This window comes from Stenella coeruleoalba, assembly GCF_951394435.1.
Source record: "Stenella coeruleoalba genome assembly, chromosome: 2".
NCBI lineage: Eukaryota > Metazoa > Chordata > Mammalia > Artiodactyla > Delphinidae > Stenella > Stenella coeruleoalba.
In genome coordinates this window covers 86068698-86088551 of record NC_137147.1, presented here as the reverse complement: position 1 = coordinate 86088551, position 19854 = coordinate 86068698, and the positions used below count along the sequence as shown (strand labels likewise).

The following is a 19854-nucleotide window of genomic DNA, read 5'->3' as shown; positions in this document are numbered from 1 at the left end:
CGTATTTGAGTTGTGTCATCTCCATATCTATCTAACACCTCTGCTGTGTTTCAGGGTATGTGAGGCATGGAATTAAGTGCGTCATACATACTACCTCATATAATCCCTATGAGGTATAGGTGCTAGAATTCACTTTATAGTTGAAGAATCTGAGGCACAGAAAAGTTGGCTAACTTTCCCAAGGTGACACAGTAATCCAGAATTCAGACTCAGGCAGTCTGATTTTGAAGCCCAGGCTTATACATGCTACATCAGACTGTTCTCTTGCTGCTGGTTTTATTTTAGGGAGGCATGACCTGTCTGTCATCTTAGCCTCCTAATGAGCCTACGATTCAGCTTCTCCAAGTCAGGTATTTGTTTTCTTCTCGAGGATTTATTGGGGCACTCCGAGCATGGGTGTTCTGGACTGGCTGATTCACTTACCTACTCCCAGGTGTTGAAAACTAGGGCAGTTGAAGCAGGCTGTTTTGATATTGTTCTATCAACACGTAAAAACACTTTATTACAAAGTTCTGTGCACTGTTCTGGTGAGGGTCAGGGATAGGGTGGGAGTATCTGCTGGGGACATTTCTTGGTGAACCCACTTTTTCAAAGGCTGCTTCAAGATATCACATATCCTGGGGAAATCAGGGCACTGGGCAGAGGAAGTGGGCTGAAGATTTCCAAACGTTTTTCACTTTTACTTTATCTTTGTATTAGAATCACCTTTTCTGCAGATGACCTCAGAAGTATTTGGTTTGGCTGTATGAAAACAATACTAGTTGATTTTCACTTATGAAAATAATGTATACATTGTCATGACTGTAAAACTTAAATACATAGAACTTCTCTGCACTGCAAACTTGTTCCTAGGTTGTTGGCCATAGGATTGGTCCTTGGTTTATAGCTCAAAAAAGTTCATCAGGACACTGCCTGCACATCCCATCGTGCCCAGGAATGGTCTGTACCCTGTGCCTCTGTCCTTCCCAGGTGCAGTGGGGGCAGGAGAGTTTGTGAGCCCCTGTGAGAGTGGAGACAACATGGGTGAACCCTCTGCCCTGGAAGAGCAGAGAGGGCCTCTGCCCCTCAACAAGACCTTGTTTCTGGGCTATGCCTTTCTCCTCACCATGGCCACAACAAGCGACAAGTTGGCTAGCCGCTCCAAATTGCCAGATGGTCCTACAGGAAGCAGTGAGGAAGAGGAGGGTAAGACCCTAAGAAGCCCTGAGGGCTCTAACATGTGTACTTCCTTCCTTTCCATTCACTTTATGAACCATCTGTAGAGGAGGAAGAGCAAGTGGCAACTGGAATCACTGTCAGGGAAAATTAATTTAACCCTTCTTGGTTTATAGACTATTCTCACAGAATTCCTTTTAGTGATCAGTTCCTCAAAACAATCCTGTGAGGCAGACGGGAGATAGATGTTACATTTTATAGACGCGGAAACAAGCTTGGAGAGGTCAAATAATTGCTTTTTATCCACGATAATGGTAGACTTGGGACTTAGAACCCAACGTTAACTTTACCTACTACAATCAAATCATCCATGTCAGTCAGGTTTCTGAATGCCCTGCCATCCTTCCCATTTGTGTTCTAGGGGCTAGAGTGAAGTTTATTCTCTTGAGGTCTGTGTGTAAGACTGGGAATGTGAGGTACCCAGTGTCCCAGGGTGATTTCAGAGAAAGAGCCTCTAGGCCTTTTCAACTCTTGTGTTTCAACCTTAAACTAAACCTACACATTTCTGTGTTGTCTGTTACTCAGGGTTTGAGTAGACTGCAATGGGGAGAGGTAGAAATTATTTGACATGTCTAAAGAGTGTGTGATCTAGGAGAGAAAACTGGGCAGGTACAAATATACATTGCAATATAAGTGACTGACAGCAGTGCAGTACCCAAATGTGTCTGCAAAGACTAACAGTCCAAATGGAATGATGTTCTACAAGTTAGAGTTCTGACTAATGCTGAGTCTTGCAAGAGGGAATCGAATCAGGGAACATCGTTATCAGAAAATAGCACCAACTGCAGATCTGTGATGGTTGGCGCTTCAGGTATGTGGATGATTTTCTTTTAAATTTATTTATTTTATTATTTATTTTACTTTTGGCTGTGTTGGGTCTTCATTGCTGCACGCGGGCTTTTCTCAAGTTGGGGAGAGGGGGCCACTCTTTGCGGTGCACGGGCTTCTCATTGTGGTGGCTTCTCTTGTTGCGGAGCATGGGCTCTAGGCGCACGGGCTCAGTATTTGTGGCTCGCGGGCTCTAGAGTGCAGGCTCAGTAGTGGTGGCACATGGGCTCAGTTGCTCCGCGGCATGTGGGAATCTTCCCGGACCAGGGCTCAAACCCGTGTCCCCTGCATTGGCAGGCGGATTCTTAACCACTGCACCACCAGGGAAGCCCCTGATTTTCTTAATTAACCAAAGCTATATCTCACCAGCTACAGCTATGTGGAGATCTGTTCAGGGACGTGGGAATGGTGGTCAGGGAGTTGCAATTGAGGTTTATACTATCTGGAAGGTGCACAAACAGTCGTGAGTATTGAGGCTTTAGGGTGTGGGAGCAGGTGTAGAGTGGGGGGGTTTCAAGATTAAGTGTGGATCAGGCCTGGTTTGTCAGACAATTCAGATAGGTACAGTGGGAAATGAGGTGTGTGAGGAGTTTCCTAGCCAAGAATGTAGTTTGACTTTGATCATAAGGGATTGGGATTCCCTTGAGGTTTCTGTGAAGAGGTGTCATGGTATCAAAACAGTGTTCGTGGTCTGGTTTTGCTTTCACAATATTGATGGACTCTAGTCTTTATTCTTCAGCACACTCGTAGCCCTTTCCTAGACCAGGACTTCACAAAGCAGCTCTATAGATGTTTTATTTGTTGATTAGTACAGCATGCCTAAGAAAGCTGGCTTTGGTATGAGATGCAAACTGTCAAATTCCTTCAAAATCTGTGAGCCTGTGTGAGATTTAATAAACCTGAGAATTCCCTCCATTCCCCTTTGCAGATATATCACATGTTTTTAATCCCATTCTTGTAACCATGTGTGAGGGGAGGTAGGTTTTGTCTAAATGAGGAGGAGTTTGGACAGTTTTTTAGAGGGATCTCCATGTTTCTTATAGAAAGTGTGGTTATGGTGAATATGTCTGCTTTATGTTGCTCCTTCATCCTTAGACATTGCCCCAACAGTACGAAAATCCTTTGATATTTTTGGTATATGAGAATGTTTAAAGGTTCGTCTATCTCAAGAAGCCCGAGACGTTTGTATTAGAATGGTCCTCCACAGAATTACAGTTTTTAAGAAACTATGTGGTATATCTTCCAGATAAATGGGAATCTCTTTTATTTATATCGGGAGCTCAGTAAAATATTTGAATCAGTCTTGTGAGACATACTTAGTAACGAGTTAAGAATATGGCACCTAGTCTCGTTAGGTGGCACACCATCAGGGACCCATCAGCCACAGGGATGGACTCCAGAGTTAGGTTTTAGTACCTTCATCCTTGATTTAGATGATGGAATTAAAAACCTGTTCATTTTAGCCTCTGGTTGGCAGGGCCATTCATGAAGTCAAAAGTAAAGAAAATTAAATCCAAACTAACTGAGAAAAATTAGAGAAAGGGACTGCCTAGACAGGGTAATATTTGATTACACAAATGCAGGAAATATAGATGGGGATTAAAATCTAAACAGGTTGGGACTAGAAACGGTCCTGGATTAAGTTAGACATAAAATAGAAGTCTTGAGACAAATAAAGAGCTGTGCAGGGCCTTGGCAGTGACTCAGCAGCAGAGTGCTGGTACTGAAAATTGTGGCATGATATATTGATATGGGTCGAGGATGCCACGGCAAAACAAATAGTCTTGCTGTATTCTGAGTTTCTTATAACCCTTTAGAGTTTCCAGTTTCATTTTGAGTTTTCATTTTCAAGAAAAGAGCAATAAAAGTGAATAGGCTGGTCAGTCAGACCTAAACAGAGGCCTGAGTTTGAGGCATCAACACTGCCTGAGCAGCCCCAGCAGCAGGGAGAGGGCACCAGAGAGCAGGGGGCTGGGCAGCCTCCTCAGGGGGTCTGCTCCAGCAGGTTTTACTACGGGTATGAGGGGGAAGGGAGTGGTCTTGGCACTGAACTTTTATACATTTGGTTGGGTTTTTTATTGGTGATAAGTTCAATAGAGCTTAATTTCTACAATTTCCTAATTAAATAAAATATATTTTTAATGTGTTATTTATATAAGAGGAGCAGATGACGAGAAAACAAGCTCAAATTAGATATTGGTCAAAAGAAGCAATTTCTAATTGCCTAGGGTCATTATAGCTTCAGCCTCATGTCTCATAACTTCTACTTCTACTTCACCCTCAAGATTATAGAGCAGGGAAGCCCTGGTGGCGCAGTGGTTGAGAGTCCGCCTGCCGATGCAGGGGACATGGGTTCGTGCCCCGGTCCGGGAAGATCCCACATGCCGCGGAGCGGCTGGGCCCGTGAGCCATGGCCGCTGAGCCTGTGTGTCCGGAGCCTGTGCTCCGCAATGGGAGAGGCCACAACAGTGAGAGGCCCGCATACCGCAAAAAAAAAAAAAAAAGACTATAGAGCAGTCATTGATGTTCAGTGTCCTGAGGTACTTCAAGACCATCAAAGGGAGATAGTTTTCAATAAAAGGTTGAATCAGGATTTTCTGGCTAAACTTCACTTTAATTAGTTAAATTTTAGAAACCCTGTTTTCTTTGAGCATTTTGGTTTATCAAAGATTTAGTGTATAAGGGGGTAAAATGCTGATGAAGGGCAAATTTGAAGGCTTTATTATAAAAAGTGCTAATCAGTCATTCTTCATCTCCAGAGAAGGCAGAATTAGAGGAAATAGGCTTAGTTTGCAGAAGGAGAGATTTAGGGTAGACATAAGGAGGAACTTCCTGATGGTAAGGGTTACTCAAGTTGGAGTACAGCACTGTGGGAAGTGGGTGCGTGTCCATCCCTGTGCACAGTCCCATGACTCATTCTTAGTATAGAAACCTTTGATGTTTTCAGGTGTAGGACCTGCCTCCATTTCTCATCTTCCCCCACCCCTCCTGCTCTTTCCCTTCTTTTGGCAGCATTTTATAGGCCTCAAGACAGATCTCTTTCTGACCCATGGGGAAGCCCTTCACCTGCATCTTTGGGATACAGTGCTGTGGAGATAGCTGGGGAGTAGAAAAGGGGGCAGTAAGAAGCAGGCATAAAGTAGCAAATAAAAAAACAGCTGGTAGTAACTATTATCTTGATAATGTCTCTTTAATAGAATTTTTAGAAATTCCTCCTTTCAACAAGCAATACACAGAATCCCAGCTTCGAGCAGGAGCTGGCTATATTCTCGAAGACTTCAATGAAGCCCAGGTGAGGAGTTTCTTTGTGTAGATTCCCAAAGGGGCAGTGATGAGAAGAGTCCACTTGCTGTACCGAGAAGGCTGATAGGGGCCGGGGACGATGGATACAGTTGCTAGAGATTTCAGGAACTGGGAAACTGCCAAAACATTGTCGCATGAAACAGAATTTTTACTGTGTACAAGGAGGAGAAGTTAGAACCTTGGGTTACTTAATAGCTGTGGTTCTGTTGCTGGGACAAAAGCAGATTAAAATTGGTGTTTAATAGCAATCCCTGTTACAGTGTTGGCCAAATACTTGGGGTTTGGTTGTCCCTTGAGGATTTAAGCCCCCAGAAAGCTGCAGGTGAGGCAGGGGGATTATCTAGGGAAGCTACTTGGGCTTTTTAGTGAGAGAACAGGCCTTGAGCAGAAGGACAGACTCAGTCACATTTTGGATAGTATATGGAAGTGTTCAGATCTGTTCCCTATGACTCATTAAGGCTACTATTCAGGGGCTTTCCCTAGAAGTCACTAGACCCATGGGTGCCGTTCCTTTTCTTCCAGTGTAATACAGCCTACCAGTGTCTCCTAATTGCGGATCAGCATTGTCGAACCCGGAAGTACTTCCTGTGCCTTGCCAGTGGGATTCCTTGTGTGTCTCATGTCTGGGTCCATGATAGTTGCCATGCCAACCAGCTCCAGAATTACCGCAATTATCTGCTGCCAGCTGGGTACAGCCTCGAGGAGCAAAAAATTCTGGATTGGTGAGTAGCTGAGAGCCCATCTAGAACGGCAGACAGGAAGACAGCAAGCTTCCAGAGGGGGAGAATCTAGGAGAGTAAATATTTCTAGAAACTAGAATGATCATAGGATAAATTACAGAATTTCAGTGGGTTTGAGATTATTTTAGCAGTTCATCTAGTTTATTATCCTAGAGTATATTGGTTAGGGACCTTTTGAAAATGTGTGAGATTTTCATGTAGATTCAATATTCTCAACTTGTTTTAAGCAACACGTTTAAAAATACAGGCTCAGGAGCATGATTTGGCTTAAACTTGGCCTCAGGATAAACATGGAAATCAGAAGGGGTAGATGAGAAGGTCAGGATCTCAGAAAATACACATCATTCAGAGAAAGAGGGAAGGGGCGGGGGGTGATACCCTAACGCAGGGCTATTGAAAGCAGTCAGCTGTACCTGCGTCCCTTTGCAGAAAGGCTGTCATTGGATATTATCTGTTGTGCTGTTTCTCTGACTCCTTCGTAGGCAACCCCGTGAAAACCCTTTCCAGAATCTGAAGGTACTCTTGGTATCAGACCAACAGCAGAACTTCCTGGAGCTCTGGTCTGAGATCCTCATGACTGGGGGGGCAGCCTCTGTGAAGCAGCACCATTCAAGTGCCCATAACAAAGGTACCTGAAAAGTTTGTGTGTGTTGTTATTGCTCCAAGGATGTCCATGACCCGTAGCACTTAGGCCTTGTGGTCTAAGTCTCAGTCTTGATAGGCTGACCTTACCCGTGTTTCTAAGAGAAGAAAAGTACCACCTTCAAGAGGTGAGCCAACATGAGTGACGCACCGGGCTGTTTATGCTTCTCCTGGTGTCCACCGGTATACCTGCTAAACTCAAGGCCAGCACATAGTGATTGTGACTTTTCACTTTTGGTTGTGATCACTGGCACTGTGTTTGACATGAAGGGCTTTAGTTTGGGCAGAGCGGGATATACTGGTGAGAAGGCTCATCTGTCTTTTAACTGGAGGACTAAATTGAGTCTCCTTTCCTCACTCACCTTCCCCTGCTTCCTGCAGATATTGCTTTAGGGGTATTTGATGTGGTGGTGACGGACCCCTCGTGCCCAGCCTCGGTGCTGAAGTGTGCTGAAGCATTGCAGCTGCCTGTGGTGTCACAAGAGTGGGTGATCCAGTGCCTCATTGTTGGGCAAAGAATTGGATTCAAGCAGCATCCAAAATATAAACACGATTATGTTTCTCACTAAGGATACTCGGTCTTACCGGTTTTATTCCCTGGTGTTGTGGAGACTGTGTTTTAACCAGGTTTTAAATGTGTCTTGTGTGTAACCGGATTCCTTGCATGGATCTTGTATATACTTTTATTTGCTGGACTTTTATGATAAAATAAATGTTGAATCTCTGGTTGTAGTAACTGGGATTTCTTCATCCATTTCTTTGAGCTTAATCTCAACAAATAGCAAGACAAACATAGTACCTTCTCTGCAGTTTTCAATGGGCTTGTTCACTGTAGAAGGACAGCTAGCCAAGGAAAATAACAAGGAGTGAATTTTTTTTAAAGTTTTCTGTGGTATCATTGTCTGTCAAAAGATTAACCTGGGCTGTCTAAAATTCAGCACTTTCAAAAACCTGATTTTACAATAGGCCCAGATTTATAGTTGTGGCAGAAGTTGAGTGGAATTGGGCACAGCTTAGTTTTCTGTCAATGAAAAAAAAAATCTCTCTTTAGAGTTGAGCTCACTAACAGCTGACCTGTGGGTACTGTACGCTCAGCCAAAAGGGTAAAGGACCAATTGTTGTGAATGGGTGGTGACTATAAACGACGACTTGCTGCAAGGATATAAACATGAGAAACAGTGATAACACTTGGAAATGTTTGTTAGAAGCTCTAGCCAGAGGTCCAAAATTTTATTACGGTTACTGTTACAGTTGCTGGAAGCTGTTCCTTCTGTACTCCTAGCATCATCCCTGTTGATGTCCTCTCATTCTCTAAAGTGGGCTTAAATATCTTTTTTTTCTTCCAGATAGACAGTAAATATTTTAGGCTTTTTTGGCCATTTGGTGTGCCACAACTACTTATCTTTGCTACGACAGCATGAAAGCAACTGTAGACAATAGGTAAGCAAATGAGTGTGACTGTGTCCCAATAAAACTTTATTTTACAAAAACAGGTGGCTGGCCATAGTTTGCTAACCTCTGCTCCAGAGGAAGCAGTGGAAGTGGTCATCTTTAGCTGGCAATTACAGGGAATAAGGGTGTATAGTATGTGGTGGAAGATGTAGAGACGAGGACCAGATTGAGTGGCTACACACTGAGGCCAGAATGCTGCATTCTTTTTCAGTTTGGAGGGGGTTATTCAATGAATATTTCGGTTCACACTGATATGAAGATTGATGGTTATCAGTGATGGTTGAGCCAGATTACTCCTGTGGTCCTTCTAAGTGGGATAATTAGACCTGCATCTTTCACTATTCGAAATCTAACAATTTTTTTTCTTAAGGACCTTTTTTCTTTGTTAAAAAATACTTTGAATACATTGTCAATAGCCAGAATTATTACCCTCTTACCAATCTGAAATAATTGGAAGTTACTGGTAAAATTCTTCAGATTCACAGTTTTGAAGATCCTTAAGGATAGGAGATGCTCAGTTTTAATTTCTGAAAGAGGAAAGGAGGTCTGTGGGGTGTGGGGAAGCCTGTCTTACCTGGTGCCTTTCTTGCTCAGTGGTAACAGCCAGAATTTGACTTATTAATAAATGTAATTCCTTTTTCACATGAGCCATTTAACGTTCTGATCTGTATAGCTTACTGCTGTCTCTCTCCCAGTTTGAACAGTACCTAGGCATATAGGTGCTCAGTAAATGAACATATCCGACAAATGTTCTCAATATAACAGATCCTGCATGGTCAGCAGAGGGAGGGCTGACGCCACAAGTCCTCCTTGGTGGATGGGTTAAGAACTCCCCTAAGGTGGGGCAGGTGCCCCTTCCACATAGGAAGGAGGGGGGAGGATTTGTATCCATGGATGTTCAATAACTGCTTCTAGGAGAAAAGGTAGAGCTTTTCCAGTAGCTGCAGACATACAGTGTCTGGCCAGAGAATGGGATGTTTGTTTTGAATCTTCTGTTACAACGCAGGGGATTGACTTACTTAGTTTGTGGACCAGAAATTCTCACATCCCGAAACTGCAAAAGAAAAAAAAGAGTTGCATCAAAATATCATGCTTTCCCAAGATTTTCTTCAAAGAAATATGAATCAGGGCAACGTGTGATCTAGATAATCTCATCTTAAAATTCTTCTTGCTAATAAAATCACTTAGGAGAAATCTGCTTGACATTTCAGAGAGAGAAAGCAGAATAATAAATTGCTTTTTTTGAATGGGACAGACCTCTGAGAGAAGACATCTACCACTGAGTCTCACTATTAGATTTTTAAAAAGTTTGGAGTTAGAAGGAGCAGTCCCCTCCTTTCAGAGGCAAAAAGCTGGGGGGCAGGGAGGCTGGGGTGGGGGATGCTAAGGCTGCACAGCCGGTTCGCGTCACGCTAGGGACTGACGCCCTGCCTCAGCGCCAGGAGTGTTGGTTCTTTACTCTGATGACTTTGACTGCAAAATAATCTTCACTGATGATCAGACACAGCCCTTTCTCTCGCTGAGCCTTACTTTGCTTGTTTATAAAAGGAGGGTATTTGGACTAGATGATGGCTAAAGTCTCCTTCCAGCTCTGGAATTCTACAACTCGTTACAAAGCCATACACGCACAGTCCACTGAGTGCCCCAAAGGCAGTTGTTCCTACCTGCCCAGGGTGCCACCAGCCTGGGTGTAATATTTGTTATAATCTAGTCGTAACAGTAGTTGAGCCAAATCCGAGTTGATCTGATGATTGCGAACACTGGAGAGAATCTTGAATAGGAGTGAAGACTGGCGGCTAAAACCCTGCAGAGAGAAGGACTCAAGCTGTCATTCCTCTTAGACTTACCAGCTATCCATGTGGAGTGAAGGGGCAGGGGAGATTCCTTGGAAAAGTCTTGCTGAAAATTCCACAGTACCAACTGGCCTTCCCCATTCCCATTTCTATTAGCTCCTAAAATGACTTCTTCATACCGAGTCCATAGAATGCATGACTTCCTATGAAAGTACTCTCATACTCAGTAGGAATTTAGCAGCCAGCTTCAAATTAATATATTCTGCTGTGTACTGGGGTTGGGGAGAGCCTGTGTTTCCGTTACAGGCAGATAATTATAATCTCAGTGAAACAGAGGGTTAGTTCAAGGAAGTAAGGAGGTTAGATGTTAGAAAGTAAGAACAAAGCCAGTGCATATCTGGTGGGCTGAATAAACTATTCAGGGCTGAACTATATTTGAACGCTCAGGCAGCACATAATTATCTGCTTTAAAAACTGATACCAACATTTTTTATCTTATTATTTCTGTGTGTATGTATTGGGGAAATGTTTTAACTGACTCAGAGGAAAAGATCACGATTTCCCATCCACAAAGCCACCTCTGTCCTTTGGACAGGGCTGCTTACTTTCAGTGGCCAGTCTGACTTACCTTCACCAGGATGCTCAGCTGGGCGGCCCCACGTTCATCCAGTGGGCCCAGATTCTGACTGACCAGTGAGCAAAAGCTGTGGCAGAGATCTAAGATTTCATTCAGGCAGTGAAACACCTAGCCAGGAAACACAGTTGACGTTAGGAGAAAAAGGAAGATACACCTGTGAAATTAAAGATTTGGGAAAATAAGAGCCAACCTATTCCCATTCTCTACATCTGACCTCAGGAGAGACAATGCAAGTCCTGCCAGCCCCTCAAAATGCAACATGTGTAAAACACTCTTCCCTTCCAGGCAAAGACACTGTCATTCTTAGTCACCCTGCACGAAACCTCCACTCGAGCCACATTAAACTCATTGTCTCTGGGACCCACCGAGTGTGCTCCCACCTTGAGCTTTGCTTTCAGTGTTGTTCCCTGTGCCTGGGATACTCTCCTCAATACCAGCTTGAGTCCTACTCCTAACAGCGCGCTCCCTTCCCCACCACAGCCTTTAGCGACCCCTTGCTTCCCTCTCCTCTATATTATCTGTACTGTTTACTTGGCGTTTGTTCAGGCCGTCTGTGTTGTTACTGATCTGTGATGTATGTAAGTCCTGTTTCTCCAACTAGATTGTGAGCTCCTTAAGGGCAGAGCCATGACTTATACCTCTTTGTATCCCCAGTGCCTTGCATACAGTAAGCACTCAATAAATATTTAATGACGATCACCTGCTCTGATATTCTGCTTTCCCCAAGGATGCACTCATACTGTACAAGGACAGTCTACCTGTGACAATGGTTCTTGGTTGTTTTCAATTCACAGAACCCTTTGGAGTGGCATCTACAGAACTCTCTCTACCTTAAAAATAACAGCAGCCCCAAATACCAGAACAAAAGAGTGTGGCACAACTGAGGAATAACAAGTAGCTCCCGTCAAAGATAAAGCATAACTGTTCTATTAGAATCTACAAGGGGTCATTTTCATCTTCCTGCTTTTTCATCCTTGAACTGGAATCAGCTTGTGAGCTTTCAAAGATTGGTGCCTGGGTTCTACTAATTTAAGTGCTCTGGGTCCTAGATTACTTTAAAGCTCCCAGATGATTCCCACATGGGTCCAAGGCTGAGAATAACTTCCCTGAGGGAGATACACAATATATGTATGTACATATGTACACACACACACACAGAGGGAGACACTGCTGTAGTTGTCTGTGAAAACAACTTCCAAACTGGTCGATCCTGATCCACAAGATTTCTAAGAAAGTAAATTCTACATGCTTTTCATTAGTCTTTCTGTGGTGTCAGAAAGGTTTTTAAAAATTTCTTTAAATCCTTCCTTCTGAGGGTTAAGCATATATTCTTTTATCTATAGCTGCTCACCACATCTTGTGATATAGTATTTCAGAAATTCAAAGACATTTAAGTTCCTTTTTAGTATTCCCTCTTAGTTTTGCTTTATAAGTTGTTAAAAATGTTTAAAGACAGAGATTGGAAAGTTGCTTAGTGATAGTTCCATATCCTGGCAAGTGCCTAAGGGAACAGTCAGGCTAGAAGCAGTCTGAGGAAACCAATCAGCCCTACTTACAGGTTTCAACAAGATAAAGGACTGGGCCAGCAAATTGCTCAGGAAGTGGTCGTGAGCCAATCGGATGCTTTCAAAGTCTCGAGTAGAATTGATTTGATGAAGCAGCTGTGAGAACTGAGACTCCAGCACATCAACCTGGTAGACAGTTGCACAAATGATTTTAGTACCTTGCATAGTCTAAGTACTCAAGAACATCAAATGCCTGAGAGGATGAAACAGGAACTCTGCTCCCACTCACCTTCCTCCTATCCAAGCCCCTTTAAAGCTGAACGAAGACCCCCTTATGTTGCCTCGCCTTGTAGGAAGTCGTCTGCCTACTTCCTGACAACCTACAATGTCTTGGCAGATCTCACCCCCACACCCCCATCCCCCGCACGCCACATCCCCTCCGCCGACCGACTTGGTTAAGTCCTATGGGATTCCAGAAGCTACAGCAAACTATAAAATAAGGGGGCAACAATAATTAAATACTGCATTACTGATAAGGACCTTAACTCCTCGTTCTCCTTCATCCACTTATTTCCATTACCCTCTAAAATGCCCCCCAAGAAACATGCCTAGTGATATAATCCATGAATTTTCTCAAATTCCAGTTTTTCACCAAATGCAGGATTCCTCTTCAATGACTCCTGCCAACCTCCTGGACTTTTTTTTCACACCCCTTCCTTCTACTCATCCCTCGACACAGACCTGGAGGTAGTACTGAAGATTATCCACCAAGAAGGCCATGTGATTTCTTAGGCGCCACTTGACTGCGTCGGTCTGGTTGGACTTGAGGTGCTTGCGCTGCATCTGTAGGGCCCAGCAGTGCTGCAGCTCAGCTTGTACCCGGCGCACACTCAGCAAGTACTTGAAAACAACATTGTACCTTGACAGAAACACCAGACTATTCAAGATAAAAACTTCACCCCCCTCAAGCCCCACCTGCGTGACAAACCCTAGAACTCTGTGCCACCCATTTCTCCCCAAAAGGCAGGAAGGATATAAGTTTGCCTAGAGATGGGAACAGATAAACTGGTTTATTTATATGATGGAATATTGCACAGCCATTAAAATGAATGAACTTCAGCTGTACAACATAAAATGACTCCTAGCAATATGATTTTGAATAAAAAAGGGAAATTTAAAAAGATTACATATAGCCTGATACCTTTTTTTGTAATGCTTCAAACAACTAAATAGAAAAAATATATATACTTTGGGAGAACATATATAGATGTTATAAAACTGTGTAAAAAGGATAGAAGGGACTTCCCTGGTAGCGCAGTGGTTAAGAATCTGCATGCCAATGCAGGGGACACGGGTTCAAGCCCTGGTCCGGGAAGATACCACATGCCATGGAGCAACTAGGCCCATGCACCGCAACTACTGAGCCTGTGCTCTAGAACCCGCAAGCCACAACTACTGAAGCCTGTGCACCTAGAGCCCATGCTCCATAAGAGAAGCCACCGCAATCAGAAGCCCGTGCATCGCAATGAAGAGTAACCCCCACTCGCTGCAACTAGAGAAAGCTTGCGTGCAGCAACGAGGACCCAACACAACCAAAAATAAAATGCGTATAAAACAAACAAAAATTTTAAAAATTAAAATTTATAAAAAAAAATAAAACATGGAATTTAGGGTAGTGGTCACTTAGGGTTGGGGGAGGTAAGGGGGCAGGGCTGGGAAGGACCACACAGGTAGATGGACATTACTGCCAGTGTTCTAGACTTTGTTCTAAAAGTGGTTCTGTGGCATTTGTGTGTGTGTGTGTGTGCGCGTGTGTGTGTGTATGAAGGAGGAAGGAGGGCCCTGCATGGACAAATAAGAATGTGTTGGGAACCAAGGATTTTGGTTGCTGTGATTCTCTGTCCCTGAAGCCCACAGAAGAGGAGATAAAATTGAGGGCTCTGTGGGGAGTGGGGGTGGGGAGGGATAGGTTAGGAGTTTGGGATTAACAGACACACACGACTATATATAAAGTAGATAACCAACAAGGACCTCCTGTATAGCACAGGGAACTATATTCAAGATAATAACCTATAATGGAAAAGAATCTGAAAAAAAAGCATCATCTATATGAATCACTTTGCAGTACACCTGAAACTAACACATTGTAAACCAACTATACTTCAATTTAAAAAAAAAAATCAAGGGCTCCCCTCACAGAGCTCTAGGTAGCTGCCTGACATTGAGCCCTGTACCGAGAAGATGCATGGGAAGAGCAGCTGATTCCTGGTGGAACTGGGCTTATTTACCTATTCTTAGGCTGGCTTGCATAAGATAACCTGATTCCATCTGCCTTTAAAAATTATTTCTAATGGAACAATGTACTGAAAATAGTACACCTTGTTTGTATTCTGATTTGAACAAACCCAACCGTAAGACATTTTTTAGATAATGGGGGAAATTTCAATGTGGACTGGATATCAGATAATAAGGAATTATTGTTAATTTTACTGGGTGTGATAATAGCACTGTAGTTATGTTAAAAAGATGCCTTTTTTTAAAAAAAAATTATTTTTGGCTGCATTGGGTCTTTCTTGTTGGGTCTTCGTTGCTGTGCATGGGCTTTCTCTAGCTGCGGTGAGCGGGGGCTACTCTTCGTTGCAGTGCGTGGGCTTCTCATTGTGGTGGCTTCTCTTGTTGCAGAGCTTGGGCTCTAGGTGCACGGGCTTCAGTAGTTGTGGCACTCAGGCTCAGCAGTTGTGGCTCGCGGGCCCTAGAGCGCAGGCTCAGTAGTTGTGGCGCACGGGCTTCGTTGCTGCGCGGCATGTGGGATCTTCCTGGACCAGGGCTCGAACCCATGTCCCCTGCATTGGCAGGTGGATTCTCAACCACTGCGCCACCAGGTAAGTCTCAAAGATGGCTTTTTTAAATTGCACAGTGGTGGAGTAAAATGACATGTCTGGGATTTGCTTTATAAGGCTCTGGCCAAAAAAAAGAGGAGATGAAACAAACAGCGTGATGTTGCTAGTTACTGAAGATGGATGATGCGTCCATGGGTGTTTGTGATAGTCCATACTTCTGTTTATATTTGACAATTTTCAAAGTAAAATGTTTAGGAAAATACTTCTGAGCTTGATTTCTTCAAGGGTGTTAAGAGCATCTCAAGTGAGAAGGAAAGTGGACTGGGAGCTACGGAGGCTCTTTGGACAGAGTCCAGGCAGCTTACTTATGTGGGCTGTGGGCTCTGCGTCTTCTCCCTAAACCAGCTTTATCTTTCCAGTTTATGTCTAGTCTCTCATACCCTAAGCTTCTCTTCCCCCCAAAAGTAGAGGGTTATGAACAGAAATGGAGAGGATGAAGAGAGGCCAGAAACTGGCAGCCTGTAAATTGCTCGTTATTTTGCAATTAAAAAAAAAAAGCTCTGATGGGGCTTCCCTGGTGGTGCAGTGGTTGAGAGTCCGCCTGCCGATGCAGGGGACATGGGTTCGTGCCCCAGTCCAGGAAGATACCGCATGCCGCGGAGCGGCTGGGCCTGTGAGCCATGGCCGCTGGGCCTGCGCGTCCGGAGCCTGTGCTCCGCAGCAGGAGAGGCCACAACAGTGAGAGGCCTGCGTACCGCAAAAAAAAAAAAAAGCTCTGATGGTTTTAAGGGTTTGACCCGCCCACTCATCCCAGCATCCACTACTCCTACCGTCTCACATCTGCAGCTTCACTTATTAATGTTATCTGTCCAGACCCCGAAGACATCTGAGTTTGCAGCCTCTGACTTATAGACTGTTAAAAACCAGCTGGGGGACTTCCCTGGCAGTCCAGTGGTTAGGACTTGGTGCTTCCACTGCAGGGGACCCGGGTTCAATCTCTGGTCAGGGAACTAAGATCCTGCAAGCTGCGTGGCGTGGCCAGAAAACAAACAAAACCAGTTGGCTGGCTATCTTGCTCCCAACCAATTCTACTCCTGATAATTTCTTCTCGTGGAAGTAAGATGTGTAATAATTACCTGTGAGAAACTCAGAAATACTCACTTTTCCAGGACAGCAGGTGTGAAGAGAATGTGTAGTGGCCACTGCACTTTATAGGAAAGACCTAGGGCTGCCCAGCCGGATGCAGGGGCTTCCCGGGGAGAAGTTTCCCGAGAAGGCCCTTCTCTTGCCTGAGTAGCATCTGTTAAGAACAGAGAAGATGACTTTGCTCATCTAGAACTAGAGTTTCAACAAGGTGAGGAACATTCATGAAATGAGCGCTCACTCGAACCTGCAGTGTCAGAAGCATAAAGGGGATACAAAGGGGACTTGTAGAAGGCAAGGAAACTCCCATGAGGTGTTCTCTTAGGAGGTCTTTTAGAGATTCTTTTTTTAGTCTTAACTGTGGCTATAAATAAACAGAGACCATTCCAGCAGCATGACAAAAACAAGCCAAAACCATGGCCTGGCCATCTCTTAGCCTCTCGACTTTTTTCTTTTGTGTAAAATTAGGGCACTGGACTAGGTGATTTCTAAGGTCCAAAATGATATGGTTTCTGTGGAAGTGGATGGAAGCAGAACAGATAATGACCAGTAGGAGCAGAAAGACTCAAGGAAGCACAGCAAACCTTTATGCTCCTTTCCATGATACTCGATTGTTAAGTGCAACAGAGGGAGGAGGTTGTCATCATCTAGCAGCACCTTGTGTGCTGACTGTTGGAAGGCCACATTCACATCTGCAAGAAAGAACACATGGGCTGAGAGAAGGCTTGGCTATGTAACAAATCCAGACTCCCCTGGCTTTCCACCTCTCCTGCAGCCCGCCTATCACTAATAGGATACGGTAAACAGTAGTTGCTTCTGCCTGACTAGCATGCATTCCTTCTCCTGTTGCTGATAACAGCGCCCTGGTTTTCCTTGGAGAATCACCCCTGTCCAGAACAATCCATGTAGTTCCAGTGGGGTGGACAATACCTGACCGTCAGGGTAGGCAGGTGACCCAGGAACGATCTACCTTGTTACACTATTTTGTTTAGGGATATGAACATGACCCAAGCCAGGCCAATCCAGAGGCTCTATTCAGATTCTGAAAGAGGGTAGCTATTTTTTATTCAAGATAAACACGGACTCAGTAGGATGTGAACTTGGTTGCAAGCCATCTTGCTACCATACGGAGCAGGCCTGTCTCAGAAGAAAAGGCAGAGGTGAAAGATGGAATGACACCAAGTCCTGAAGGCGTCATGTAAGCCTTGGAGCAAAACTGCCTAGAGCCATCTTACCTCTGACCTTTTCAGTTACGAGAATCAATAAATTCTCTGTTTTCCTTTGCTTAAGTGAATTTGAATTGGGTTTTCTTGCAACCAAGGAAGTCCTATGTAAGCACAGTGGACATCTGTTGTTTTATAGAGCTAGAAAAACAGTAACCCTGTCTCCCCTCCTGCCCCACTCCCCTCTTTTTTGACTCTGATCCTTATGTAACTCTCCTCAAGTAGTTTGATTAGGATTGGTAATCCTTCCCATTGGTCAAAGGTGAACACTTTACTGAAGTAGGCATATCTTCCTTTTTTTTTGCTGCACCTTGTGGCATGCGGGATCGTAGTTCCCCGACCAGGGATCGAACCCGTGCCCCCTGCAGTGGAAGCTCAGAGTCTTAAACCACTGGACCACAAGGTAAGTCCCCAAAGTAGGCGTTTCTTAGTCTGACCTCTTTGATACAGGGATAGGTATATGATCCAGTTGGGCTAATCAAAACCCTTTCCCTGGAATCCCTTAACTTGCTACCAGAGAGACCAGGTTTGACTCCCTCAGTAGACTCTGTGTGGTATGTTCCTGGGAGCTGCTGGTGGCCATGTGGCCAGATGGGACTGGAAGGCCATCAAAGAGCACACAAGAGGCACAGACAAGATAAGGTAAGAGAGAGAATCCTAGCAATCCCTAGTTTCAGTTCTCAGGACCAGATATATCCCTATCCCGCTGGAGTTACAGATACAATAGCAAATACACTCCCCTTTTCTACCTAGGTTAGTTTTCCATCACTGACAGCCTAACGAGTTCTAATACAACAAGTGGCCATAAGTCCCAATATGGAGACTTCCCTGGCCGTCCAGTGGTTAAGACTCCACGTTCCCAATGCGGGGCGGGGGGGGGGGCACGGGTTCGATTCCTGATTGGGGAACTAAGATCCCATGTGCCACATGGCGTGGCCAAAAAAAAAGAAAATCTCAATATGTCCCTTAAGAAATAAATGGCTATAATCTGATGAGATGAAATACTGGTTTGACGGCCTGTACCAACCCTTCCAGGAAGAGTCACGAGCTGAAGCTGCTCCCAGTAACAACAGTGTGAGCCTACCTGAGTGGCCTTCCATTTTGGAAACACTCTCTGTAACTCACTAGGCTGCTCCTATGTAGCCCAGGCCTAAATGGTTTAGCAGCAGCTAAGAAATACACTACAACTTCAGTAAGCTGGTAATTTTTGGGCCCCAGGGCAATTACCATGTTCAGTTACTGCAGTGGGTGGTGTTTTTAACATGTGTTGAGCTGTATCAATGAAGGCCTGGAACAGTTCTCCACGTCCCAGAAGATAAAAGTCTTTAATGATCTGCAGAAAGAATTTCAATTTACAATTCAGTAATCCAGCAGAGCTTTTCACTATCCTAAGAGAATTATGCATATAATTTCCAATTTCATCAGTTTGAGCCCAACCTACAAAAGGTCGTAGGCTTTTGGCATTTTAAAGGGACATACTTAGTAATGGCAGGATGACTGGTGTGTCTTTGATATCATTTATTCAATGAAAGCACAATAATGCCAGAAGAAAGTAAGCCAAAGCTTTGTACTGTAATAAACCTGTAGCATTAGATGGAGTTTGCCCACTTGGATGAGGACATAAGGAGCCACTCTGGAAGTCTGGGGACAGGCAACCAGTACTCTCAGGAGAGGATAGAGAATAACGTCATTGTCCACCAGCATCATTTTAAGAGTTAAAAGAACAGCTAAGCTATTACCTTCAGCTGACCCAGTAAATCTGACTCTTCCACCATCAGCTTCCAGAGATGCTGTGAAAAGAACCAATAAAACAGCGTCAATTGAGGATACAGGGTGGGAAGGGGAAGCTGGGACGAAGTGAGAAAGCAGCGCTGACATATATACACTACCAAATGTAAAATAGATGGCTAGTGGGAAGCAGCCGCATAGCCCAGGGAGATCAGCTCGGTGCTTTGTGATGACCTAGAGGGGTGGGATAGGGAGGGTGGGAGGGAGGCTCAAGAGGGAGGGGATAAGGGGATATACGTATACATATAGCTGATTCACTTTGTTGTACAGCAGAAACTAATGCAACATTGTAAAGCAGTTATACTCCAGTAAAGATGTGGGGAAAGAAAAAAAAACAGGGTCAAAGTTTCATTACAATGAAAACTCCTGTAAAGAATGTTTTTGTACAAATCCAGCAAGGTATTGGAAAAAAGAATATATACCATGACCACACTGGGTTAATCCCAGGAATAAAAGTCTAACAGTTAAAAAAATATATGAGATGGAAATATTCTGGAATTAGATAGTGGTAATGGCTGCACAACATCGTGAACATACTAAAACCCACTGAATTGTACCTATTTTTAAATGGCTCAAATGTTTAACTTTGTTGTGTGAATTTTATCTCAAAAGTTTTAATATGAATATAATTCACTACATTAAAGATTAAAAAAAAATATGATCACCTCAATGGATGCAGAAAAAGCATCTGATAAAACTCAACATCTGTTCATGATTTTAGAAAAAAAGCAAACAAGGAATAGAA

At 43.9% G+C, this 19854-nt stretch overlaps 2 protein-coding genes across 9 annotated transcripts in view; one reads left to right on the top strand and one right to left on the bottom strand.

Annotated features, from left to right (window-relative positions):
- Positions 1–9819, top strand: part of TP53BP1 (tumor protein p53 binding protein 1) — a 68747-nt gene extending 58928 nt beyond the window's left edge. For 3 of the 6 annotated variants that reach the window (XM_079911940.1, XM_079911939.1, XM_079911938.1), the window contains 5 exons: positions 970–1185; positions 5241–5335; positions 5869–6068; positions 6569–6714; positions 7110–9818. In XM_079911940.1, the coding sequence (XP_079768066.1) occupies positions 970–1185; positions 5241–5335; positions 5869–6068; positions 6569–6714; positions 7110–7297 (845 nt within the window). In that variant the 3' untranslated portion in view covers positions 7298–9818. Of the gene's footprint in view, positions 1–969; positions 1186–5240; positions 5336–5868; positions 6069–6568; positions 6715–7109 lie in introns of all 6 variants that reach the window. The other 3 variants (XM_079911943.1, XM_079911941.1, XM_079911942.1) reach the window with 3 other exon arrangements.
- Positions 9104–19854, bottom strand: part of TUBGCP4 (tubulin gamma complex component 4) — a 45158-nt gene continuing 34407 nt past the window's right edge. For 2 of the 3 annotated variants that reach the window (XM_079911947.1, XM_079911949.1), the window contains exons 10-18: positions 19061–19111; positions 18549–18654; positions 16683–16790; positions 16117–16255; positions 12857–13052; positions 12167–12301; positions 10602–10718; positions 9845–9984; positions 9104–9234 (exon numbers count right to left, since the gene is read on the bottom strand). In XM_079911947.1, the coding sequence (XP_079768073.1) occupies positions 9222–9234; positions 9845–9984; positions 10602–10718; positions 12167–12301; positions 12857–13052; positions 16117–16255; positions 16683–16790; positions 18549–18654; positions 19061–19111 (1005 nt within the window). In that variant the 3' untranslated portion in view covers positions 9104–9221. The remainder of the gene's footprint in view (positions 9235–9844; positions 9985–10601; positions 10719–12166; positions 12302–12856; positions 13053–16116; positions 16256–16682; positions 16791–18548; positions 18655–19060; positions 19112–19854) is intronic. The other variant, XM_079911948.1, reaches the window with a different exon arrangement.